Source organism: Osmerus mordax, chromosome 8 (genome assembly GCF_038355195.1).
Source record: "Osmerus mordax isolate fOsmMor3 chromosome 8, fOsmMor3.pri, whole genome shotgun sequence".
NCBI classification, from domain to species: Eukaryota; Metazoa; Chordata; class Actinopteri; order Osmeriformes; family Osmeridae; genus Osmerus; species Osmerus mordax.
Genome location: NC_090057.1, coordinates 17907481 through 17933934, shown reverse-complemented (window position 1 = coordinate 17933934; position 26454 = coordinate 17907481). Strand labels below are relative to the sequence as shown.

General features: G+C 43.1%; 2 protein-coding genes across 2 annotated transcripts; one reads left to right on the top strand and one right to left on the bottom strand.

Annotated features, from left to right (window-relative positions):
• Positions 1-51: 51 nt before the first annotated feature.
• On the bottom strand, positions 52-9441 carry ints7 (integrator complex subunit 7). Its single transcript, XM_067242270.1, has 20 exons — positions 9270-9441; positions 8927-9056; positions 8677-8823; positions 8408-8545; positions 8249-8295; positions 7778-7977; positions 7524-7646; positions 7318-7435; positions 6941-7075; positions 6597-6694; positions 6257-6496; positions 6029-6166; positions 5439-5645; positions 5098-5292; positions 4767-4870; positions 3478-3546; positions 1136-1268; positions 902-1000; positions 597-782; positions 52-489 (listed from the first exon to the last, which is right to left on the bottom strand). Exons 1-20 carry the CDS (start codon positions 9361-9363, stop codon positions 199-201), a joined length of 2892 nt encoding a protein of 963 aa, XP_067098371.1. The 5' UTR covers positions 9364-9441; the 3' UTR covers positions 52-198.
• Positions 9442-9661: 220 nt separating this feature from the next.
• On the top strand, positions 9662-25753 carry dtl (denticleless E3 ubiquitin protein ligase homolog (Drosophila)). The gene is made up of 15 exons (XM_067242111.1): positions 9662-9713; positions 10030-10155; positions 10243-10335; positions 10442-10503; positions 11137-11257; positions 11609-11674; positions 11762-11877; positions 13685-13758; positions 13846-13949; positions 14045-14149; positions 23618-23730; positions 23866-23955; positions 24179-24317; positions 24455-25116; positions 25382-25753. The coding sequence occupies exons 1-15, from the start codon at positions 9662-9664 to the stop codon at positions 25445-25447; spliced, it is 1989 nt and encodes a 662-aa protein (XP_067098212.1). The 3' UTR covers positions 25448-25753.
• The last annotated feature ends 701 nt before the right edge of the window (positions 25754-26454 follow it).

Here is a 26454-nt window from a genome sequence, read left to right as displayed (position 1 = left end):
TTGAAGTGTATTCTGTTAGCCCGTTGCTAAACAACACACGAAACACGGACAATAATTAAACGTGGTCTTTTAATCAATGTGAATATCAAAAATGGGATTCTGACTGTACTGGCAAAATGCACACAAATAATGTGAAGTCTAAACAGGCTTTAAGAATACTACCAAGGTCCTAGGGGGACTATGTACAGTGCTGGTGAATTACTGGAAGCGAGTGTACACGCTTCTCTGCGGGGCTGGCTGGGGCCCAGCCTGCTGCTGCTGCTGCAGGTGGCGGAGCTGCTGTGAGTAAGGATCCTCCAGGGATTTGACAGACACAGTGGTCTTGGGCCCAGATTTCCACTCAATGCCACTCTCATCCACCACTGAGGCCTCCACATTGACTGTGTGACTGCCCAGGATGGAGAAGTTGAGCAGGAACTGGGTGCTGAAGTAGTCATTATGGGGCTCTACCCGTTGCTCAATCTCATTGGTTTTACTGTCCAGAGGAATCTGAATGGGAGAGATTAAGCCATTGGTTATAACACAGCATACAGGCACATGCGTTTATAGATATAGAGAACGGAGTATGTTTGGTAACTTCATATCTGGGTACTGACCTTGTAGTCGGGCCCAGTCTTGCTCTGCAGAGTGGAGCTGACGTTGAGGCAGACTGACTGGATCTTCCGGAACATCCCAGGGGTGGAGCCATGCTGCACCACGCCCTCTACCTTCAGAGTCAGCTGATGATTATTTTGGACCGGGATCGGTTCGGTCGGTGTTCGAGGAGATGGAGAAAGTGCGAGCTGGAAAACAACCAAGCAGCATGGAAAAGTTTGGATCAAAAAAGGAGAAAGTAACATTGAAATGAACAGTGTTTCAGGGTTTGTAGGGCAGAGATTATCACTACTGTCTGTATGCTCACCTTAATACTGGTTGACTGTAGCTTTTGGAAGAAGTACCTCTGGAAGGACATTGGGACCTTGAGGAGAGCTATGACTGCATCACACAGACAGCCAGTATGCTAGAAAAAGTCAAAAAAGCAAAACAAGTATTTTTGTTGTACACCAGAGCCTTTACCAATACAGAGTAGGTATCACGTTTACCGTTGACACTTGTTTTTTTACCTGGAAACGGCAGAAGCGAATTGCGAGCTCACCTGGTAGGAAACAGGAGGGTGCTTCTTGCTGAGGCTCTCCACTTCCTCCAAGACGTGATTGAAGACTGACATCATCCTCCTCTCGTACTCGCTCTCTGTCTGCACCGAACCCAGTGTGCCGTACTCCTGAAAACTGACGGTCAGGAAAAGGAAGACATCAGTCCTCCACACTGATCTTCCAATGTCTATTAACACTGTATACATGCACTTACTGGCCACTTTATTAGGTACACCTCGATAATACCGGGTTGGACCCCCTTTTGCCTTCAGAACTGCCTTAATTCTTTGTGGCATACTTTCAAAAAGGTGTTGGAAACATTCCTCATAGATTTTGGTCCATATTGACATGATAGCATCACGCAGTTGCTGCATTTTTGTCGGCTGCACAGCCATGATGCGAATCTCCCGTTCCACCTATGCTGTCAAACGATTAAAATATTTAATCGCATTAATGTCATAGTTAACTCGCAATTAATCGCACATTTTTATCTATTCTAAATGTCCCTTGATTTGTTTTTGTTCCATTATTTTTTCTCATTTTATCAACATGGAAAAGTGGATAGTATTGCTTGGTGCAAATGTTTTTTTTAAATTGAAAACAACATTGCAATCGCCTGGCTTTGACGAGGGGGCGGAGAATTCGCATCAGCTGTGTGCTTGGCCATCAAGTGGTATTTCAGACTGGACGTGCTGCGATGATAGCTCAGTTCACAACGACAAAACACACAGATCACTTTGGTCTTGTCAATGGAACCATTTGGCAACTTTTTAAAAGTAAACTTTCCATTCAGAATCTTATTGGCATTCATTTCAGCGTCTCGCGCTCGCCATCCACTCAAAACGTAACGTTAGCCTACTACTCCTTAGCAGGCTCGCAAGCCCAAACAAGTGTGTGCGGCGTGCCTGTTGCTTTGTTTCCGGTCTAGCCAGATCCGGTGTGGTGTTGTAGTTTCTCTAACGTCAGTAGTTGTTGCAACCGTTGCAACAGCATGTGAAAAAGAACTACAAAGTTTGCTAGGCCAAAACGAGCTTTAATCTTGCGATAATTTCTTTTTTGACACCGTTAAAATGTGTTTGCGTTAACGCCGTTAATAACGCGTTAAACTGACAGCACCAGGTCCACCACATCCCAATGTGCTCTATTGGATTGAGATCTGGTGACTGTGGAGGCCATGGGAGTACAGATAACTCATTGTCATGTTCAAGAAACCAGTTTGAGATGATTTTATCTTTGTGACATGGTGCATTATCCTGCTGGAAGTAGCCATCAGAAGATGGGTACACTGTGGTCATAAAGGGATGGACATGGTCAGCAACAATACTCCGGTAGGCTGTTGGGTTTAAACGATGCTCAATTGGTACGAAGGGCCCCATAGTGTGCCAAGAAAATATCCCCCACACCATTATACCATCTCTACCAGCCTGAACCGTTGATACAAGGCAGGATGGATCCATGCTTTCATGTTTTTTATGCCAAATTCTGACCCTACCATCTGAATGTCGTAGCTGAAATCAGTCTGGTCTTCTGCTGCTGAAGCCCATCTGCTTCAAGTGTTGTGCGTTCAGAGATGGTATTCTGCATACCTTGGTTGTAACGAGTGGTTATTTGAGTTACTGTTGCCTTTCTATCATCTTGAACTAGTCTGCCCATTCTCCTCTGATCTCTGACATCAACAAGGTATTTTTGTCCACACAACTGCCGCTCAATGGATATTTTCTCTTTTTCGGACCATTCTCTGTAAACCCTAGAGATGGTTGTGCATGAAAATCACAGTAGATCAGCAGTCTGAAATACTCAGACCAGCCCGTCCGGCACCAACAACCATGCCACGTTCAAAGTCACTTAACCCTTGTGTTATCTTCGGGTCATTCTGACCTATCAGTCATTGTGACCCACCGTCGTATTGCGACAACTTTACCGCATACAAAAACAAAGTGAAGCATTTTCTTTTAACCGTTGTGCTGTCTCAGACCCCCCACATTGCAAAGGTTAAAAGAAAATTATTTTTATTTGTTTTTGTATTGGGTAAACACAACGATGGTTCGTTATGAACCTTTGGGTCATGTGACCCGAAGGCAGCACGAGGGTTAAATCCCCTTTCTTTACCATTCTGATGCTCGGTTTGAACTTCAAAAAGTTGTCTTGACCATGTCTACATGCCTAAATGCATTGAGTTGTTGACATGTGATATATATATATTTCTGAACCAGCAAAGCAAAACATTAAAAACAATATTTGCCGAATCTGAATGTATTCAATATTTAGTGATCCCTGTATCGCTTGGGTGTAGGGTAAGGTAGTTGGAGGTCGGCTGGTTGATGGCGATCTCCTCAGCTCTCACCTGGCAGCCTGAGGATCCAGAATCAGAGCCTCGATCACGTGGGAGACGAGCAAACAGCTCTGCTGCTGGCTGAGCCAGAGTTAAAGACAATTGAAAGAAGAGCTTTATGAAAGTAATAACATGTTAAGAGAAGAGGGATGGATTAAAATGTCTTGACATGTTTGGTTGAATCATGTACACAACATGTGGCTTGTTCTCCCCATCCTTTAAGGCAGGGGTGTCAAACTCATTTTCACAGAGGGCCACATCAGCATTATGGTTGCCCTCAAAGGGCCAATTGTAACTACAATGTAACAATGTAAAAACATTGTTTTTAGCTGTAGCTTTTGTGAACATATTCCGCTGCGATTGCAGTCCGCCATTTAATTCTTGGACAATCTGCCGTTTTTCTTGGAGGATAAATTTGTCATATTTATCTCTGTGTTAAGTGTCAAAATGCCGACGGAGATACCAGAGATACCGACATCGCCACATAACACAAAATACATAGTTTTTTCTCCTTGAAGCACAAACATGTATTCGCTTTCCCATCTTTCTTGAAAATGCCTTCCATCCAGGGCCGGATGCAGCCTGCTTTGACTGGGGGTGCAGTGAATATTTACGGAAAGGGATCGTATAATTTTTTATATTGATACCATTTTTGAGACTTAGGCTATCGATCCGAGTGTTAGTCAGGCGCGGAGCCAGGCGTTGTAAACATTCGGGGATTATCCCAAACCTAGGACGTACTCTAGGTTCGATGTGATGCTAGATAGGGACATCCACAGTTAATGTGAGGGCACACAGTGCTTTTTTTTCCTCCAAAATAGCCTTTTGAGCTTAATGTAAAATAAACATTGCCGTTTTCCAATTGGAAAAACCTTGTCTAATGAAGGTGATTTCTGTATCTTTTCTGGCTCCAAATTGTACAGGGAAAGTAGAAACATGCATCTAGCTTGGCTGAGTATCTAACCAAGTTCGAGATCGATACCAACTTGGGTTGGTATCAAGGTCCAAGGACCTTGGCTGAAAATGCGCATGGGGTACATTTCCAGAACCAGCTGCATTGGAGTACTCTGTGCTCAACTTCGGTGCTAAACTTGGAACTTTGCGTTAAACACTGATGTGTACACAGCTTTCTAGAGGCGGGATGTTGTCACTTTGCCATAACATAATCGAAATGCATTGTGAGAGATGTAGTTTATGGTCAATGCACGCTGTAAAGCAGCGTAGAATTATTTCAATACACCATCTAAGCTCCCGCAGGCCACATAAAATGACCTTGAGTTTGACATGTGCTTTAAGGATACAGTTCCACATTACGGAGGGTGGCATAGTCGGCATCAAAGGAAGATTGGTACAGATCAGCATAGCGAGCTGCAAGACCCCTGAACTCGTCCATGGACACTCGCATCTGGTGGGGAAAAGAAGAAGTTGAGGAAAGTATGATATGTTGCTATTGGTAGTTGAGACGTCTAGATGGCATCAGACTCAGAATATTCCTAATCAAATGACGATGCAATGTTGATGACTAGATGGATACATTAGGATACACTGGAATGGTGGTCTACTATTCAGCTATAGACACCCTCTCCTGTTTATCGTCCAGCAACTTACCCCTGGCTGTGTGTGTGTGTGTACCTGCTGGGAGATGCGTCCGCAGCGCTGCAGCTCGTTGCCCGAGGTAAAGGCTACGGTGGTGGCAATGGCGGGCGGAGGGCTGGTCTTCAGGCTGTTGCAGGTGCAGATGAGCTGGGACAGAGCCTGCAGGGTGTCGATACGCAGCTTCACAAAGTCACACTGGAACGCCAGCGGGCTGAGGGGGGTGCTGGCTGCCTGGAGGAGGACACAGGGCAACCATGACACGACAGGCCTCATTGACATGCTCCCACTGCTTGACTGAACATGTAATTCACTGCTGGGGAAACTCAGAGGTACATGTTCTGTAGCTGGAAGTCCGACAACCCAGACCAGAGGCTGACCGTGAGAGAGGCGATGCCCTTCTGGTAAGAGCGCAGCGCCTCGGCAATGGCCGTCATGGCAGCGCTGTAGTCTCCATCCTTCAGACCGCTCAGACACTGCTCGGCCTGGGAGAACTCTTTCAGACTGTTGAGCCAGAAGTAGAAGTGCTCGGAGGCCACACGTGTGCGCAGGCTCTGGTACAGCTCGCTGGAGAACTCGTGACAGCCCTGGAGACACATGGAGCACACAACTTTGTTGAATCACCATTGGCGATTTGATTATGGACATATAAAAAAGATCAGGAAAAAGGTATGAGGAAGAAACAGTGATGAGAACAGACAGAGGTGCAGCATTTATGCTGAACAGGTAAATGCTAAAGTAGTTGACGACATGTGAAGTCATCCAGGAAAGTGTGAAGGCTGGAGGTTATTAATATCCAGGACTAAAAGTGCACAGTTTGTAACATTACAGTGGCTTACACAAAAGAACAGTCTGTGTTACTGGACACAGTGCAACAAAGCTGGATGTGATCAAAAACATGTGAGATGACTGTTCCATCTCCTCTGACATGACTATACACAGCCTAGCAGCCACAGCTATGAGGCCTCACCATGCGCGAGGCCTGTCGTGCGATGCGGTAAACCGTCCAGCCGTTGGCCACGTCCTCCAGCTGCTGCTTGATCAGGATCTTCACCTCGGCCGACAGGGACGCCTGGCCGGCCACGAACACCACCGTCGCCAAGGAAACCTGCCAACGACCCCGGGAAGAGCAGGCATTGTTACGCTTTAAGTACAGCGTATAGAATGGTATAGTCATTCGGACAAAAATGCCTCTAACCAGGAGTTCCTGCTGTTTGTCGGTGGACGACTGGCTGGCTACTGTGTACAGGTCCACCAGGTCTCCCAGCATGGCCTCACCCAGGACAGGCAGGTGAGTGGCAATGGCAGCCAGAGCGTGGCACATGACAACGCGGGAGCAGGCGTGAGCGGAGTGCAGCTGACTCAGCAGGAACTCCACCACAGCTTGGCTGAGGTGAGGTCGACTTTTCAGAAGCCGAACCAAGGAGGTGAGGGCCGTCTGCAAAGACGAATGAAGGAATGAATATGAGAGATGGATATCTATCAAATAAAAAAGAAAGAATGTTTGTTTCAAGGGAAGAGTAGAAAGTCAGAGAGACCTTAAGTGTGGCCTGAGCGCTGGAGGAGTCGTCCTGACTGCAGAGCAACAGCAGGGACTCGACCCCCATCACTGTGTCCTGTTCCAGCTGAACCATGTCTGACGATGGCAACAAGGACTCAGATTCAGTAGCATACTCACTGGCAATCAACGCAGTAGCAGACTAGGAAATTAGACTAGCCGAGCAGCTAAGAAATGTGATAATAGGAAGAAATGCGAGAATATAGCATGCATGTGCTTGTCATTAACTTGGCAGATAAGAAGAACTATGATCCAGAGCCTGGGGAGGTCTGGCATTTCTGAAGTATAACTAAGGGCGACAGCTCATCCCACTGTTTACAACACCTTTCTCCGGACAGGAAATGGAGATGTTGGCAAGCACGGTGACTCCATGAACAGCCACTGCCAGGTTGCTGTGGTAACAACATTCCTCGGCCAGCTTAACCAGGTCAGTGAGCCGGGGAGAGGCAGAAGAACCTCCTGAGAAACAGGACACAAACACTTTCAACCTTGTTGTCTACATCCCTTAACAGTGTTCCCAACTTTCTCTCACAAAACTTATATGCTTTTAAGCAATAGGTGGATTTGTGGATTTTTTTAATAGATTTTTTTTACTATCAGATCAGTACAACTGGTAACCAATTATTCTGAAATATAATCAGATCAATACGGAAACCCTTTAACAATAAAATAACAATCTTCAAACTAATTCTGTATCTCACCCGTTCCAGAGTTGAAGTATTGTGTGATGGCGATGGTTCCAGAGAGCGTGGAGAGCACAGACAGCATGCCCAACTTGAGGCTGTTGTAGGGGATACTCAGGGCACACTCACACAAAGTCTGCAAACACAGGGGATACAACTTCCTGTTAGACGTATGGGTCTGCTGACACATTGAATGAGAGTGGTGTCGGCAGCTGTGTGCTGACTTGGGTGTTTTGCCGGGTCCAGAGATGGGGAGCCTTCTTAGCCAGGAGCTTCAGGTCCTGGATGGCCAGTCTCCTGACAGCCTTCCTGGGGTCCTCCTTCAGGTACTGAAGAAGCAGCTCCAACTAAAGGACAAAAACAATTCATCAAATAAAATCACCTTTTATTGAGTGAACAAAAATGCGACACTAGAGGCATTGATTTCTAATGTTGCCATCGAGCGAGTGTACAATGGCGGGCACAAAACGGGCGGTACCTGTTTGGGGATGTCAACCAGAGAGGAGGCGGCCAGTTGTGTGAAGGTGTGTAGGCTGACAATGACCAGGGGTGTGGAGGGGTAGGAGGTGAGCAGCTGCTGTAGTAGCTGGCGGCTGCTGGAGGCCAGGCTGGCGTCGTGGTGCATGTGCTGCAGCATGGGGATCAGCTTCAGCTTCAGGTCTACCGGGGTGTCCAGGCCTGAGGGGGGACAGGGTGACAGAGAGCGTCCGATGAGACGAAATAGTCGGAAGCTCGCATCCAGTTAGGACACGGTGTTACACACTTAGACCAAATCAGCCTCAGAAGATAACTGACAAATGATTAATTTGCTCCTCTCCAGTAAAATTATGTCTGGGCAACATCAAATTATTTTGTAAGTAACCATTTGTCAGATAGATATTGAAGCCTTGTATATGAGGGCTTTGGTTGAGTGAGATGATGCTTAGAACACGTCACCGCTTCACTTTACCTTGAATCATCTCACTGATCTTGTTGCAAATTCCAGCTGCAAAGTCTCTGATATTGAGAATAAGGTATAAGAGCAATTTCAGACATCTGTATTTTTTGGGGGTGTTAAACAGATGTCAAAATATACTGTCCCACATGCTCCTTTCTGAGAACTCCTTACTTTGACTGTGCAGAGAAGCTGGCAGCAGCAAAGATGGCTGCCTCTACTTCCACATTGTCATGAGAGTCCAAACTTTGACGGATACTGTGGTGGGCATTCTTCCTTTCAGGGATGATGGAAGCCAAACTACCAAGCATCCTAAATAAATTACATAAAACAGAAAAACACAAAAGGTATATAATGTAATTATTTTATATAATATTATATTTAATGTTTAGAGGATGAGGCAGATAAGAAAGAGTGGAAGAGAAACAGACGTGCTGTGGTACCTCAGAGTGATGGCTCTGGCCACTGGGTCATTGCTGTGGATGACAGAGAAGACTCTTTTGACAAACTCATCCACGTTGAGAATCTTCTCAAGATGCTTCTCACTCTGCTGAGTAACCTTCAACACACACAGACGCAGGAAGTTGTTCCTGAAAGAGTATAAAGTGATTATTACTTGCCTTGTGTAGATTTTATTGAATATACATGTATGAGGAACAAATACCATGAATTGTTAAATAACGTCATATGTACCCCAGCCTGAAAATGTCTGCCAGTTTTAAAAATGCAGAGTTGATGAGGATGGGGAAAGGATACTTCTGAAAGAGTTTGGGGAATAGCACCACGGCCTCGCATTGCTCCCCAAGCTTCCCCGACCTCAATCCTAGAAAATGAGACAAATTAAAACATATCCAAGAGTAAAGAACTGATACGTAAAACCGAGTTTAGTAATACCAACCTACTCCACTGGGCTGCTACTTGCTAGCTACGGCGTAACTAAATAACAATGTGGACAATCTATTATACAGACGTAGCCAGTATACTTTACTATAGCAGTATGAGTGCCAACAAGCTAGCAAGCTAACAGTGTACACACCTTTGTCCAACTCCATGAGAGCAGAATTGGCATCTAGTTCTTGTTCCCCATAGCCAGCCTCTGACAGAAAGGATCGTGCAGTAGAAAGCGACATGTTTTACGCTATCATTGACATTAAACTACCTAGTAAAACGTCGTGCACAGGGAACAGTTGAACATAAGGTTAGCGGTTCTCGGTTGGCAACTAGACTACATTCCGGAAGTGACAAGACCGGAAGTGTTACTTCCCAACCAATCCTATAGCGTGACGCAAGTTTAGCGGGGTATTCGGGTTTACTGTTCATGTTCATTCAGTTCGCGGGAAAGGGATGCAAGAAGGCGACCACCAAGACAATCATAGATCAACATAATACAAATCGGTAAATCGAGACGTTTTTGCTGGACCCGTTAAAATGCTGTTTCGCTCAATAGTAGACAGAGGAGTTAGTAAACGAAGGCGCAATGGTAAGACTTATGTTAAATGATCAACTAATGCTAATGTACACGGTCAGACTTGTAGTCAAATTAGCCAGCTAGCGAGTGGATGCCATTGTAAATTTGAGGTCGAGTGAAATGGTAGCGATATGATAGAGTCGAATGTATAAAGATCACCAATTGAAATCATGATCATACATGTTTTACAACGCTCAACTATATCGCTAAATGTATACATGCTAGTTGGTTTGGGCAGGGGGAGGAGTGATAACTAGCCTAGGTTGAGAACTAGTAGGTTGATTTACATGTAATTTTACCCAATACATTCTCTGGTCGTTCCGATTAGATTCATGCCCTGGATTCCACTTGACATCGCTTCTGGACTGCTTCCAGTGTTCCCAGCACGATGAGCACATCTCCAATGGGAATTTGGGGGAAGCAGTGCCGCCGTTTGGATGTGCCTTCTCGACTGGTATAATACCGTTGTAGAGTCAATGTACATACATTCACTTTATTATATTTGTTTATGTTAACTGTGTCACGTTTTGGCCGTCTTTAGCCAGAGGGATGCAGGGTGTTCTGGCTGTGGCCAATGAAGAGGGAATAGTGAGGCTGTATAACACAGAAAACCGGAAAAGTCCAGTTCTCAAAGGTAATGTCGGCCGGTCTTCCACATATAGGCCCTTCTGCACTGGGTATCAGTTTTAGTTTCTTCAAATAAATTTGTGAAATGACTAACTGAATTTCATATTCCTCAGAGTGGATGGCGCATGAGAATGCTGTCTTTGACATTGCCTGGGTGCCTGGAGAAACTAGCCTGGTGAGCAGATTTTCTCCTTTTGGTCAACTCAAATGATTCAAGATATTTATTGTCACGTATACGGGTTAACAAAGTTAGTCGGTACAATGAAATTCTTATAGTGCAATGTCCTCCTTCCATATAATTACAATAAAAGAAAAAAATACAAAAAAGAGAGAATAAATATTTGGGGTGTAACGATACACTCAGCTCACGATTCGATACATATTACGATACTGGGTGTACGATACAATATGTATCACAATATTTTGAACAGCATTTTTAATGAAAAACATTTGATTAACAGATGTATTTCCACATTAAACATTTTCAATAATTTTCTTTGTTGTACATACAATTTAGTGAACTCAGTTCAAGTGATTTCTGTGAATGCACGCATGACACGCAGAGTAGGTCGCGTGCTGGTAGCTCAACCAATAGCATCAAACGGACGTCATATTGTTAAAATATTGCCATAACTCTACGATACATATTGTACAGTTTTTGTATTGCGATATATTGTTCCACAATATATTGTTACATCCCTAATAAATATACAGTCAGAATAATAAATATACAGTCAGAGAATAAATATACAGTCAGAGTGAGCATGTGAGAGTCCATGAGGTAAATAAACTGTCGTGTCACCTCCAGGTTACTGCTTCAGGTGATCAGCTGGCCAAGCTGTGGGATGTGAAATCACAGAACCTCCTTGGCAGCTTCAAGGGGCACCAGTGCAGCCTCAAGTCGGTCTCTTTCACACAGCAGGAGAAATGTACGTTCCATACTGGTGTAGAATGTGTCCTTTGAGGTTCTTGCTGTTTAATTGTAATTTGTCTAACTACATGCTCTTATTGTTCTTCCCTTTGGGACTTATTTGGTTTTCACAATGTATGCATCATGTTTGGCTACCCGCAATGTTTGGGGATATCTTGTTGTTATGATCAGTGACCTACCCACTTTTGTAAAACTCTCTCTTAGAAGTCGCTTAGGATAAAAGCGTCTGCTAAATATGTAAATGTAATGTGTCTGGTCTCTTGTTAGTAAGAATACCAATTTCAACATAGTTTCACCATGACTATGTCTCCATCACAACAGTTGTATTTGTCTTCTTCCCTTTGTATAGCTGTGTTCTGCACTGGTGGCAGAGATGGAAATATTATGATCTGGGACACCAGGTGCAGCAAAAAAGGTATGGCCAACGACATCCTAAATGTTTTAGACGTTTTGCCCTAATTCCGTTTTTCAAGTGATTGCATACTGTTTTTTCCCCCACCAGATGGTTTCTACAGGCAGGTAAAGCAGATCAGTGGGGCCCACAACAAGATGGACACACATACCCCTTCTAAGATGAAGAAAAGACGGCCTGGCCAGCGTGGCAGAGCTCCTTCTGTGGTGAGTGACCTGAACACGGACAGATTTGAGTGTTCGTTTTATACTCGGGTCACATCCTTAGGAACTGGCTAGACGGCAAAGATTGTTATATATATATATATTAGGGCTGTCCCTGATTAAGATTTTCTTTGGTCGAACAAGACTCGACTAAAACATCTGAAAATCGACTAATCGAAATTTGAAACGCTTTTTTTTCACACAAAAAAAAAGTACAAACATTTTCCCGATCTGACTCAATGGCTGCTGGACATTGCAGATTCAGATAGCCTACTAATAATAAGACTCGTATCACCAGTCCTGTTGTAACCGAATGCAGATGGTATTTAGTATCTCTTACAATGTACTACAAATTAAAAATATTGTTTGTTTAACATGCAAATCATCAGAGCGCGCTTATCACTGCCTGAAAACTTGCAGCATGCGAACTTATGTAGAAGCTGAGTGGGGAACGATGCAACAGAGAAAGATTTTGTTGTCTTGGCCGGAGAAGATAATGTCATTCGATGTGGATGTGATTCTTATAATAGGCATATTCATTTTTCAACCCAGCGCGTTAGCATTAGCGAAGTAGGGCTAGGTCAACTTACGTTTTTCTGGTGGTAGGCTACATCATATTCGACGTCGAACTATAAAAAATAAACCGTTGTTTGCAGAGTTTGCATTCAACGTTTTTCGAGTCACCCGGTACTTTTGTAAATGTACTTTAATGAAATGCTGCCATACCACAGATTTCTTAGCCATTTTGACTAATAACATCGACAAAGTAGGCTATGGCAGAGTTTGTAGTTCGGCAGCCAATTATGCTTGTGCCGTGTGCAAATTACCAAACCAAAACAAAGCGCAGATTAACGAAAGGGAAAACAGTAACACCTTTTCTTTTAAATTTGCTTTATTTGTCTTGAATAATATAATCTACAATTTCTGTAGAACATTTTGTTAATTCAGCAATGATGACACAAGTGGGAATCAGATCTCACACTGCCATACGGCAGCTCGACTAAAAAAATCTTAATCGACCAAGAGCATATCGACCAGAAAATCGACTAGTCGACTGAGTGGGGACGTCAGTTAAACACGTTATTAACAATGTTAACGCAAACCCATTTTAACGGCGTACATTTTTTTTGCGCAAGATTAACGTTCTTTTTGGCCTAGCAAACTTTGTAGTTTTTTTCACATGCTGTTGCAACAACTACTGACGTTAGAAAAACTACAACACCACACCGGATCTAGCTAGACCGGAAACAAAACAACAGGCACGCCGCACGCACTTGTTTGGGCATGCGAGCTGGCTAAAGAGTAGTAGGCTAACGTTACATTTTGAGTGGATGGCGAGCGTGAGACGGCGAAATTGATGCCAATAAGATTCTGAATGGAAAGTTTACTTTTAAAAAGTTGCCAAATGGTTCCATTGACAAGACCAAAGTGATATTTGTGTTTTGTCGTTGTGAACTGAGCTATCAACGCAGCACATCCAGTCTGAAATACCACTTGATGGCCAAGCACACAGCTGATGCGAATTCTCCGCCCCCTCTTCAAAGCCAAGAGATTGCAATGTTGTTTTCAATTAAAAAAAACAAAAAAACATTTGCACTAATCAATCCGATCCACTTTTCCATGTTGATAAGAGCATTAAAATGAGAAAAAAGAATGGGACAAAAAGAAATCACGGGACATTTAGAATAGATAAAAATGAGCAATTAATCGCGAGTTAACTATGACATTAATGCGATTAATCGCGATTAAATATTTTAATCGTTTGACAGCACAAATATATATATATATATTTTGCTTGCTCCTCCTACAGGATTCCCAACAGAGCGTCACTGTTGTTCTGTTTCGTGATGAACACACCCTCATCTCCACAGGAGCTGTTGATGGGTAAGCCATAGGTCTTTGTCTCCCATATTGATAGGTACAAATGTATACACAATAATAATTGCAAAATAAATACATTTCCCTCACCAGAATTATCAAAATGTGGGACCTTCGAAAAAACTACACCGCACACCTCCAGGATCCTACACCGCTCCTAGCATACCCTTACCCAGGAGCCAGCACACGGAAGCTAGGTATGTTCTCTAACCTCAAATGGGATTTCAAGAGAGAGTGGAATGTGTTGCAGTTCACAAGAAAATAGTTATAACTTGTGTTGTTTGTGGTTCAGGTTATTCAGGACTTGTGTTAGACTCCAGTGGAGCCAACCTGTTTGCCAATTGCACTGATGACAACATCTACATGTTTAACATCAGTGGGCTGAAAACTACCCCAGGTAAATAAGTGTTCTGTTGGAAGTCGCTGTATGTACCAGACACCATTCAGTGATACGCAACCTATTCTTTTGACTTTCTGTATAACAATCAATACCTATTCGGTTGTGACGCTCTTTTCAGCCCTGTTTAGCGTATTTTTTTTGTCATTCATTACCATTTTCTACCATTAGATGGGGCTATGGAATATCTTCATTGATTGTAGTGTATGTGTGAAGGAATCAGGTGGCTGAGCGGTTAGGGAATCAGGCTAGTAATCTGAAGGTTGCCAGTTCGATTCCCCGCCGTGCAAAATTATGTTGTGTCCTTGGGCAAGGCACTTCACCCTACTTGCCTCGGGGGGAATGTCCCTGTACTTACTGTGTCGCTCTGGATAAGAGCGTCTGCTAAATGACTAAAATGTAAATATGTCTTTAACCCTCGTGCTGCCTTCGGGTCACATGACCCAAAGGTTCATAACAAAACATCGTTGTGTTTACCCAATTTTACCCAATACAAAAACAAATTAAAATAATTTTCTTTTAACCTTTGCAATGTGGGGGGTCTGAGACAGCCTAGCTGTTAAAAGAAAATGCTTCACTTTGTCTTTGTATGCGGTAAATCTGTCGCAATACGACGGTGGGTCACAATGACTGATGGGTCAGAATGACCCGAAGATAACACAAGGGTTAAGGGTGCTTTCACACCTATTAGTCCTTTTGCTTGGTCCGAATCAGTGATGAGTTGCTACTTTGTTGCATTTTTCATTAGGTCCGGTTAGTGTTCACACGGTCCTGTGTTAATCGACATTTGGTCCACCGTGCGCTCAACTACTATTTCAGTTTATCACGGAAGAATTTGAATACCTCGCTATTCCACAAGCATCTCTGCAATATGATCATCAGCCCATATTTGCAGAAGAGCCTTCACTTAATCATTTCCCATGTTTTCCCTCGGCTCATTTTGCTGCTAATGAGCATCTGTCTCTGCCAAGTGTCAACATCCTTCTTCATCTCAGAATGCATTACATTTTGGTTTGCTTCCTATAATAAGTCATATATTAAGTCTGATTACGTTCACACCTAAAGCAAACTGAACCATGGTTCGGTCCCGTCTTTTTAGGAGGACCATGGTTAAGTTCTTTGTTCCGCACCAGAGTACGAATGCGTGTTCTCACCTCTCCAAACAAACCGGACTTACAGAGAAAATGGACCATGGTCCGATTGAAACAGACCAAACAGGTTAGGTGTAAAATTACCCTAAGGGTGCTTTCACACCCATTAGTCCGTTTGCTTGGTCCGAATCATTTACATTTACTCATTTAGCAGACGCTTTTATCCAAAGCGACTTCCAAGAGAGAGCTTTACAAAGTGCATAGGTCACTGATCATAACAACAAGATAGCCAAAAAACATCGCGAGTAGCCAAAACATGAAGCACACATTGTGAACGACCAAAGTAAGTGCCAAAGGGAAGAACCATAAGAGCATGTAGTTAAACAAGTTACAATTAAACAACATGAACCGCTATAAGTGCAAGTGTACCTGTGGGAAAAAAAGCAAGCAACAGTAATAAAAACAATATATCACAGCGAGAACAAAAATTTAAAACAGTTACCACTAACCACAAGAGCAACAAGTCTCTAAGCAAGAGTCATTGTGATCCTTGAGGAAACTAACATCGGGTCAAGCGAACCATTCCTAAGTACCGTTGTACTCCCGGAACAAGTGCGTCTTGAGCCTTTTCTTGACGGTGGAGAGACAGTCAGTATCTCTGATGGAGGTGGGGAGTTGATTCCACCACTGGGGAGCCAGACAGGAGAAGAGCTTGTGTTGGGACCGGGCGGTCTTGAGCGGTGGGACCACCAGGCGGTTGTCTGAAGAAGACCGTAGGTGACGGGTGGGGGTGTAAGGCTGCAGGAGAGACTTGATGTAGACGGGTGCAGTCCCGTTCACTGCTCGGAAGGTCAATACCAGGGTCTTGAATCTGATACGGGCCATGATAGGTAGCCAGTGGAGAGAGATGAGGAGCGGGGTAACATGGGAGCGTCTGGGTAGATTGTAGACCAGGCGGGCCGCTGCGTTCTGAATCCTCTGAAGAGGGCGGGTTGCACATGCTGGGAGACCAGCGAGCAGCGAGTTGCAATAGTCCAACTTGGAGAGGACAAGTGCTTGGACTAGCAGCTGAGTGGAGTGCTCAGACAAGTATCTCCTTATCTTCCGGATGTTGTAGAGGGTGAATCTACACGACCGGGAGACCGCAGCAATGTGGGCCGTGAGGGAGAGCTCGTCGTCCATGGTAACCCCAAGGTTCCTGGCAGAGGATGAAGGGGTCACCGTCGCAGATCCCAGGGTGATTGAGAGATCGTGGGAGATGGAGGGTTTAGCCGGGATGATGAGAAGTTCTGTTTTGGCGAGGTTCAGCTGGAATCAGTGGATGAGTTGCTACTTTGTTGCATTTTTAATTATGTCCGGTTAGTGTTCACACGGAACTGTTTTAAGCGAACCAACGTGTGTAAAAAAAACTATGACATTTGAAAAAAACAATGACACACGGTTGTACAGGTTGTTAATCTATTGGACAGAAAATGTTTGAGGGGAAAATCACTTCCTTATCATGAACAACAATGGAGCAACAGCAGCGTATTGCGATTACAATACTATCTTTAATTGTTATGAGTTGGTGTAGCAAGACACGGTTTTTTGGTTGCTCATTGCTCTTTTACTCAGGATTAAATCCAGGTTATCAAACCATGGGAATTATAATTTTTTTGTCCGACTTTTCCGTCCGACTTTTCCATAGAACATCACGCACTTTTAGTTAGTTTTTTAACATTCAACCAACATTGGTCCACTGTGCAATGATGACTCTTTATTTCAGTATATCACTAAATAATTGAAATACCTCGCTACTCTTATGTGTCTCCAAGTATCTCTGCAATATCATCAGCCCATATTTGCCGAAGAGCCTTCACTTCATCATTCCCCCACGTTTTCCCTCAACTTATTTCGCTGCTAATGAGTGGCACGGCTGTCTCCGCCAATACAAGTGTCAATTCCTTTTTCAACCCACAATGCACTACATTTTGGTTTGCTTCCTGGAATAGGTCAATATTAAGTCCGATTACGTTCAGACCTAAAGCGAACCAAACCATGGTTCACTTGGAACCAGACCGAGTCCCGTCTTTTTAGGGGGACTATAGTTGCACCAGAGTTCGAATGCGTGTTCTCACTTCTCCAAACGAGCCGGACTTTCAGAGAAAACGAACCATGGTCCGATTGAAACGGACCCAACATGTCAGGTGTGAAAGCACCCTAAGTGTCACCCATTCAAAGGTTTTACATAAAGAACTAGAGAGAGTACAATTTCTGGGGAAATTGAGCAATTTTCTACTAAATATTTTCCCCATTCATAAAAAGCTCACTGGTAGCGATCATTGTCAGTAACAACGCAAAATGCGATGTAGCCCTGTGTGGAGAAGCTGCCCCGGTAAATTGTACTACTACAGTACAGTACTAGACTGTGTTCGTCTTGGTAGCGATTGCGTTGGTTGAATTCAATTTAACGTTCCGTTGTACGGTTTAGGCTTAAATTAATTATTGTTATGAACAGATGGACAAAGTTTAGGCTGTGGCAATGGAGTTCAGGTTAGTAGTCACTAGTCAGATAGTTTCACCTATTAAAAGACTTTTGATTTAAGTAAGGGTAGTGCCAAACATGTTCTGTCGCCGTTTGACTAACAAAACAGCTGTGTGGAGATGTTTTTGTTAGCTACTATACTAGTGCAGGGCTCCAGACTAACTTTTTTTACTAGGAGCACCGTAGCACCTGACTGAAAATTTTAGAAGCGCAAGCAGAACATTTAGGGGCACACCTTTAAAATCGACCTGCAATGCAATTATTAATGTAACCAGAGAGGGTACAATTTCTGGGGAAATTGTGGGGTGTGCTTACGTCAGTTGCAGATGGGTAATTTTTACAACTGATATACAGCGACGCACCACACAAGCTTGAGTTTAAATACATTATCTAATGTGACATTACATACTGTATGCAAGTCTTAGCTATGCCTTAAATGTATGATGCACTTATCAATCAGTCCTCCTAAAAGGGGAGATTTTAGACCCTTTTTAGGGGTGCTCAAGCACCCCCCAAAAAAATAATAATAAAAAAATAACTTATTGTTTTTTATCAATTTATTCTGGTAGTCCTTAGTTTTTTCATTCATGCAATATTTTGAATAATAATACATAAAGATTTATTAAGGGATTTATTAACAAGGGGGTTTAGCACTTTTGCAAGACACTGTATTCATGTCACATTCTCATTGGGGGCTGAGCACCCCTGAAGGTCTGATCCTAATATCGCCCCAGTCCTACACCACACTTGCTGAGCAACAGCGCAAACACATGCAGGGATACAGTAGCTAACAACGCTAGTGCTAAATAAGTATTTAGCTGCTCGGCTCCATGAAGCCGGGTAAGAAGGGCTCGTGAGACAGCTCACCAAAAGAACGAAGGGGAACCCACTTGTCTGGCAGATAAAGACATGTTCGTAGGAACTTAGCGAAAAATAGCCTAAACATTCCAATACTTTTAGCTAAGGTACTAATGCTGAGGGCTCGCTGATATCGCTGTCTTACTAGAACGTGGTATCTATGCGTTGTTGCTAACGTGTGCTGACGTTGTGCACACCCAATAAATTCCAAATTTGTTGGTCGCACATGCGCGAGTACTTGTAAAAAATGCTCGCACTGTCTCAAAAACTGATCGCAAAATGCGAACATTTGGTTGCAGTCTGGAGCCCTGTAGTGTGTCTTGCGAAGGCTACAGTCATGGGCGTAGCCAGGACATTATTTCTGGGGGGGCCAGCTCTGGCCAGTCTTTTATTTGGGGTGGCACTAGATTGTCAAAAACTACTGTTTTAAAACTCACACACTGCATCCCTCAAAGCAGCAGTTTTCTAACGGTATCCAGTGGTTAGCTGCTAGTCTCCATTGAAGCGTTGTCAGAATGCAGGTACGTTGGTTTGTGTCTTGCGCTGTTGATGGGGGCGTGGCCCAACATGTTGCGAATATGGGGCTTGTAGCATAAGTGACAAATGCCAATATAAGACGACTATATAAAAAAATACTAATGCATTTATTTCAGCTTTATACCGTTTCTGTCCAGGAAGGTTTATAAAAAAGAATAAAAGCCCCCCCCCCAACCTTTTTGTGAGGTTGGGGGGGGGGGGGGGGGCGGCAGGGCCATTCTCTGACCAATGGTGGCCGTGGCCCCCCTTGGCCACCACGTGGCTACGCCCCTGGCTACAGTACAGTGTTGCAGTGAGCTACACTGGTTTGAAACCACAGGTAATAATAATTCAAACAACAAATAGTTTACTTGTAATCTATTGTCATAATAAATCCTACAACGAAAATGTAGTAGTGAGGAATGTTTATTGAAAACAGATGCATCAAAGACCGCTGTAGTATGTGTTGCCCGGGCAACAGAGGCTAATGTCATGATGCTAATGCTTCAGTGAAATAGTAGACTACTATTTCCGAAAGTACATGTACTTCCTTAATAATATCAGCTTATGTTGTACATTACACTTCACAATTGTGTTTCATATCACACAGAGTAAATAGTTATCACCTTGGCCTCTTTGCTTGTGGCGTTTCTGCAGCTGCCTTGCAGTAAAGCAGATAGCTTAGCTATCTCCCAGAAGTTAATGAGCTGCTAAACTAATGTTCTGCTCGAGGTAGTCACGCGTGTTTTCGTGACGTTAGTGGCGTTAGCAACGTCAGTGACTGTGGCTAGCAAGTTAGCCACCGTTAGCTTCACCTTTCGACACAAAAACGTAATTTCTACTTAAACCATGCAACGGAACGTAAATAAAAATACAAGCCACTCAATCTCTACCAAGACGAACCTTTTGACAGCGACGTTGTAAATATTGACTGATGCTTGGGGGGGCAAAAAGAAATAATAATAATATATATGTGAGAGAACAATGGTTGTGCTCGCCGAAGGCGTGAGCACAACCAACCCAATAATAACTACAAAGGGTACAATTACTGGGGAAATTGTAGGGTGTGCTTGCTTGCGTCGGTTGCAGGTGGGTCCGTCCCCTTAAGTTTTTCTCTTCTAGTGACATTTTTAGCCTACTCATAGTGCGTAATTCATTAAGAACCCCCTTTGAAACAAACTACTGTAACAACGTTGTCACCGGCAGTATTTCAGACGGAATCGCGATTCAAACAGTACCATCTGCCAACTGAAAATATGCCCCCAAAAACGTAAATAAGCTTGACATCTATTTAGGGAGAATTGGCTAATTCAAAAGAGGTTCGCTATGAGCAAGCTAGTTGCGGTGGCTAGCCAAACTTTACTGAGTGAGGGGATTGTTTAAAAGCGCCGGAAATGAGAATGTTTCTTTTGACATATAGTTTAGGCTGTGGCACTGAAGCCAGCGACGCACCACACAAGCTTACACAATGTTACATTACTTACTGTACATGCAAGTCTTGATTTGTTCTAAATGTATATGTATGATGCTGCTAGTACACCACGGCATGATACTCGCTGTGCAACAGCACATCTATGCACGTTGTATCCATGCGTCGTTGCTAACGTGTGCTGACGTTGTGATGAAGGCTAGCACTGAGTACCCTTAGTTGACACAAGGCACTTTTTGACACAAAAACTTAAGTTCAAATAGCTTTTATCCAAAGCTATTTGAACCGGGTTCCTATATCTGCAGGAAATCGACAGAGCTATACTAACCCAGTCTTAAATACTTTGTTACTGTGGTCAGCCAATTATCCTTATTGTTGATGCTGGTATCAAATCATAACCAGAAAACATTATTTGCTGCAAATGCACGAGTTTACACCAGTAGACAGAGTTCTGTGGTACACAACGCTGAAATAGAGGTCAATATTTTAGCAAAGTGTGTAGAAACTTTGATATGTTATTGTACTCTGTCTGCATAAATCTACAGTGTCATTTGTCAGTCTCACTAGACTCAACTCAGTCCTCTGAATAATACATAACATGAAAAAAGACGTACCTATGCAGCATTTTCAACATGGAATCTACCTTTCTGTTTGCTACCCGGTAAAATGTTTCATGTCAAGGCAGCCTTATTAAAAGCTTTATTTGTAATGAAAATTTAGTAAACAGTCATAAGTACATAGCTATTGTAGATGATGTAGGGATGCTTGACAAGTATTACTGTATGGATAGTAGGGGTGGAACGGTACACTGAAGTCAGGGTTCAGACATCACGGTTCGGTACGAGTTCGGTACAACGGATAGCCTGACGTTGTCATACTCATAATTCTAGTCAGAATATGAGTCTGATACCGCTGCGTTGGGCTGTGAGTATGGGGCGTGTTTCAACCGAACCCTGAAAAAAAATGCCTCTTCGCTCAATTGGATAGACCTACAACCAATCAGAGCAACGTAGTATGTTAACTTTTACCGAATCCCGTAGGAAGGACGGCAAAAACATATTTTCCATCTACAAATGCCTTGAACGCGTTTCTGTGTCCTTCTTTCAAAATTAATGCGCTGTCGAAGTCTTCTGAAACAGAATCGATGGTAGAATGTACACATCTCAGCTCTCCAGCGGCAGCCATGTTTGTTGAAAATTAATTAAAACCCAAGTGCTCTTTGGTGACGTGGTTGATTACGTTACTGTTGATCATCTGTCCATCATCGTTTAAAGTCCGCCCTGACAATTTGATTGGTCCGAACAGCTCTTGTTCGGACATAGTTTTCCCCCAACCGAGCGACCCCAGACCCAACTTCCTGACCAATTGTTTTGTGGGTGGGGCTAAGTTCGGCTGGCACCCAGGCTATACAACGGAGGGAAAAGCAAAACAAACCAGGTTCCTCTACGAGTGAATACGGCACATTGAATATGACATGTAAATTCCGATAGCGTCAGTAATCTTTTGGGCCCTATTTGTATGTGTATCTAATGGCTGGTTAAGCACTGTAGGGAGAACTTAAAAAAAAAAAAAAAAAGTTTTGTCTCGTTCCAGTGATTGGCACACCTGGGTGATAGCGTCGGATATTTGTAGTTATTTAGCACATGCCAGATGCGTTATATGCGTTAACATGTTAGATGTATTTCCACTCACATACCCCACAACCAGTGACGTGCGGTGATGTCAGTAAGAGGATAGGCACTTGAATGGGAAAATGTGTCTAAAGTTTTGACTGGCACTGTACATGTTGAAGAATACAGGATCGAAGTGCGCAAGTGAGTTTTTAGCTTGTCGTCCGCAGTGAACGGACAGTAAAAGCACTGCTTATTCAAAAAAAAAAAAATTGATTATGCGTAACTGCTTCATCGAAACGTCTAAACAATTGGAATAACACACATATTGCATATATAAATCACAAGATTAAACAGTAAAAATACAAGTTTATTAAATAAAATGATTTAATAAAAATGTTTACGTTTGAATTTTGGCAGCGTACGCAGTGCCTACCCAGACTGCACGTCACTGCCCACAACTGCTGAACAACGCCGACACACAGTGCTTGTCTTATCCATAGATATATATAAAGACTAGATGTTTTACCGCGGAGTCTAGAACGTCCGCACATGGCGGCCATCTTGCTACAGTCAACTTGCTCACCCATAACATTGTGTTGATGCAACATGTACTTTTTAAATGACCAGAACTTGCTCAATTTTCAACCGATTTTCAAACGGTTTGGTTTGTTATCAACATCAGAGATGTCGTTATGGTCATTTAAAAAGTACATGTAGGATCAACACAATGTTATGGGTGAGCGAGTTGACTGTAGCAAGATGGCCGCCATGTGCGGACGTTCGACTCCATTGTCCGGCAACGTGGACGAGACATCTAGTCTTTTTATATATCTATGGTCTTATCCACCACTCTCTCGCCTGTACTACTGTAACTGAATGGGAAACCGAAGTTTTCCCAAATTTGCAATCTTAAAAAGGCCGGCGGGTCCTCTATCTCTCGTGGGTTGCCCGACTCGCCATACTCGTCCTTAGTGCTGTTAGCTAGCCTATCTCTGACTCACGGCGGTGCCAATCAAAGTATCTAAAGAACATGAGTATCTAACAGTAGTTCCGCATTACACGCAAGTTTTATTTATTTTTATACCGTGTATTCTCCGTGTAATTTCATGTACCGAACCGTGACGCCCGTACCGTACGGTTCGGTACGAATACATGTACCGTTCCACCCGTAATGGATAGAAGGAGATTAAAACATCATGCACATGTATTTGTAATGTGAATTTGCATCAGACAGTTTCTGAGTTTATTAAACATGCAGAGTAGCATAGTACAAGAGGCTAGAAAAAGTAATACCACCTTCGAAATGTTATAAATTATCTGCGGTAGAATTACTGTTCTTGAAGAAATACAATTCTATGACTATTCTCCTAAAAATAATTCTACCAACTGAGCTTGAAGTAGTTTTTCATGTGCTCTGTGTTTATCTGTCTTCTACAGAGGCTCTCTTCACTGGTCACCGTAACTCTTCATTTTATGTCAAGTCTTCCGTCAGTCCTGATGACCAGTTCCTGGCTAGTGGCTCAAGTGACCATCACACATACATATGGAAGGTATTTTACTGTCCTTAAAAAGCATGCTAGTATGTGCCATTAACATCTAGCACTAAATTATCAGTATATGGCTGGTACTTCCTATGGCTACAAACATATTATTTCACTTATTTATTTATTGTGATTGCTTTTTAGATCTCAGACCCAAAACAGGCCCCTATGATGCTTCAGGGCCATAGCCAGGAGGTGACCTCGATTGCATGGTGCCCCACAGATTTCACAAAGGTGAGATATTCCTTTTTCTAGTAGAGTTTGACTTTCTGTACAAGTTTATACTCTCTACGTCAAACACTTTGCACTGCGTTTGTCATTTATTCAGCCTCCCAGGAACTGATACTCTCTTTGATTGGCAGAAAGTTATCGTGGTTTGTTACATTTGCTTTGTTACAATTAATTTGAAGTGGTCAGGTAATTGTGTCACTGTGTAACCTTCAGCCCTGTCTTACAGATTGCTTCCTGTTCTGATGACAATACTGTACGGATCTGGCGTTTGGACCGGGGAATGGACGGGGCTAAATCATCTGTGGCAGGGGCCAATCTAGTTGGCTGGGCCTGTCCTGGTCCTACCTCCACTGTAGCAAGCTCAAGTGAGTTCTGTTATTTGTCTGTCGAGTTGGGGCTGGCAGGCACCATTTTGGTTTACTCATTTTTGAACACGTTTGGGCATTGTTAAAGGTAGAACACTTGATACATTTTTTCAATGTAAACTGTCTCTTTCTTAAAGGGCCCTTGAACCAGGCTGAGCACACGCCACTTAAGAACCCTAGGACAGAGAATTTGGGAGGCCTATCATCTCCCCAACCTGCTGCCTGTGCTCCTAGTGGTGCCGCTCTGCCCCTGCCGTCCAGTACCAGCTCACCCACACAGGCTCAGGGGGCAAAGGCCAACCGCCCACACCTACGGACGCCCACTTCCATCAGACAGTGGTGTTCACACACCGCTCCAATAGAGCAGGCCAGTCCTCCTCTGCGGCAGGTGCTCAGCCCATGTCCCCAGAGCCCTGCGCCTGGCACACCACCCTCAGAGAGGAGGGCCAAGCGCAGGCTGGAGACTGGTTCTGGAGATTTAGGAAGTTGTGGGGGCATGAGGAATTGTGACTGTGTCACAGAGCTTTACCCCGCTGCCAAGAGAAGCCGGCCACTGGTGGGTGTGTGTTGTGCTCAAGAAGGACCCCAGGCAGGGACAGAGAAGATCTTGGAAGGAGAAGAGCTCCACATGCAAGACCAGAAGCCGTTCAGACAGGCAGATAAGGAGAACAGCTCCCTGGGAGTGGTGGACTGGTTGTCAGTGATGGGCCGGAAGTTGAAGGAAGGACCTGGAGGGCCAAGCAGTCCCAAAAGTCCCAGTGCCTCCAAAAGGCAAGATGGCAGAACACCACCCTCACCGGTAAGCACGCAATACTCCCAGTCCAAGCTAGCCACAAATTAATAAAGTTGATGAGATTTAAATTAACGTTCACCATCTCTTTGCGGCGTGTTTGAAAGTTGCAAGACACGTATCCTCATTATTTAATTGCTCTTTGCTTGTCAGGCTTATGTGTAGAAAGTCCTGTGTGTGTTGTGTGTAACCCGTATCAAGTATGTATGATATAGTAATTAACACTATAATTATAAATAAAGTCATTTACTCTCTTTTTTCTTTTCTCCTTCAGTCATTGAGTTCCCCAAATGCCATGAAGAAGATATCCTCCTATTTCCAGAGAGTGACCCCTAACTGACAACATTCTCCGGCCTTAAATCAGTTAGGGATTATATTTTCCTTAAATGTACATTCTTTAAACTTTTTGTGCCCATATTTAAATGTGTACCTATTTTAATTGGTATCACAATTAAACATATCAATATTTTTTTTAAGATCTCCATAGTCTTTACATTCAATGGATACAATATGTGGTAACCTGAAGATGAGTGGTTTACTCATCATAGATTGCCACATGGTCTGAGATTCCCAATCCCATTTCCTTGTTTTGTGCATGAATTTTGTATTTTGGCCTTGAACTTTTACACCATATATTCATTGTCATACAGGGCACCATTTATGATTCAATGTTTGTAATGTACATATTGATAACTGATTGCTTGTGTATTGCTTGAACCAAAGCTACGTTTCATGGATTAAACAAGCTATTTGATATTAATTTTCAATGTAATCCTTTCAAATTGCTATATTGTTAAAAAAATATATCGTTTTTAATTACAATTTTGAAGTATTGACAGTCAAATGTTTGTTACTCAGTTATAAAAAGCTAAGAAATTGTGGTAATTGTAGCCCAAACCGTAGAATTACCTGCAATGTGTCCAGCAACAAACCTTCTCACCTGGCTGAACTCAACTGAAGACTGACACTTTCAAGCCCATTCCTGTCAGTAGTATTCCTTGACTCTCCTTTTGTCTGCCACTTTGATGGTTTTATGTTTGGAACAAAACTGTCTTTGCTGGCTTCTCTTATAACTTGTTTATTTACATGGCCTTTTCCTGAACCCTCTACTTCTTCTTCTGCCATCGACTTTTCTTTCTTTTTTACCAATTGGGATTATGGTATTTGAGATGCAATATTTGACTTCTAATTTTAATTTAAATGCTTGTTCATAAATTATCACATGTGGAAGTGAGTATTTGCATTTCTTTGATTGAAACTTATGTATTACGTTTCACAACAAAATCTTACATGTGAGTTGTTTTTTTTGAATACATCAAATAACTATACAGTAGGTTGTGGATAATC

What these genes read in the sequence shown, in the direction of transcription:
- dtl (XM_067242111.1), top strand. Translation starts at nt 9,662, where the DNA reads ATGCTGTTTCGCTCAATAGTAGACAGAGGAGTTAGTAAACGAAGGCGC. An exon ending in TCCACAGGAGCTGTTGATGG is followed by an intron (nt 13,759 to 13,845) that starts GTAAGCCATAGG and finishes TTCCCTCACCAG; the next exon opens with AATTATCAAAATGTGGGACC. An exon ending in CTCCACTGTAGCAAGCTCAA is followed by an intron (nt 24,318 to 24,454) that starts GTGAGTTCTGTT and finishes TCTTTCTTAAAG; the next exon opens with GGCCCTTGAACCAGGCTGAG.
- ints7 (XM_067242270.1), bottom strand. Translation starts at nt 9,363, where the DNA reads ATGTCGCTTTCTACTGCACGATCCTTTCTGTCAGAGGCTGGCTATGGG. An exon ending in CACGACAGGCCTCGCGCATG is followed by an intron (nt 5,646 to 6,028) that starts GTGAGGCCTCAT and finishes ATGTGTCTCCAG; the next exon opens with GGCTGTCACGAGTTCTCCAG. An exon ending in TACAGTCAACCAGTATTAAG is followed by an intron (nt 783 to 901) that starts GTGAGCATACAG and finishes GTTGTTTTCCAG; the next exon opens with CTCGCACTTTCTCCATCTCC.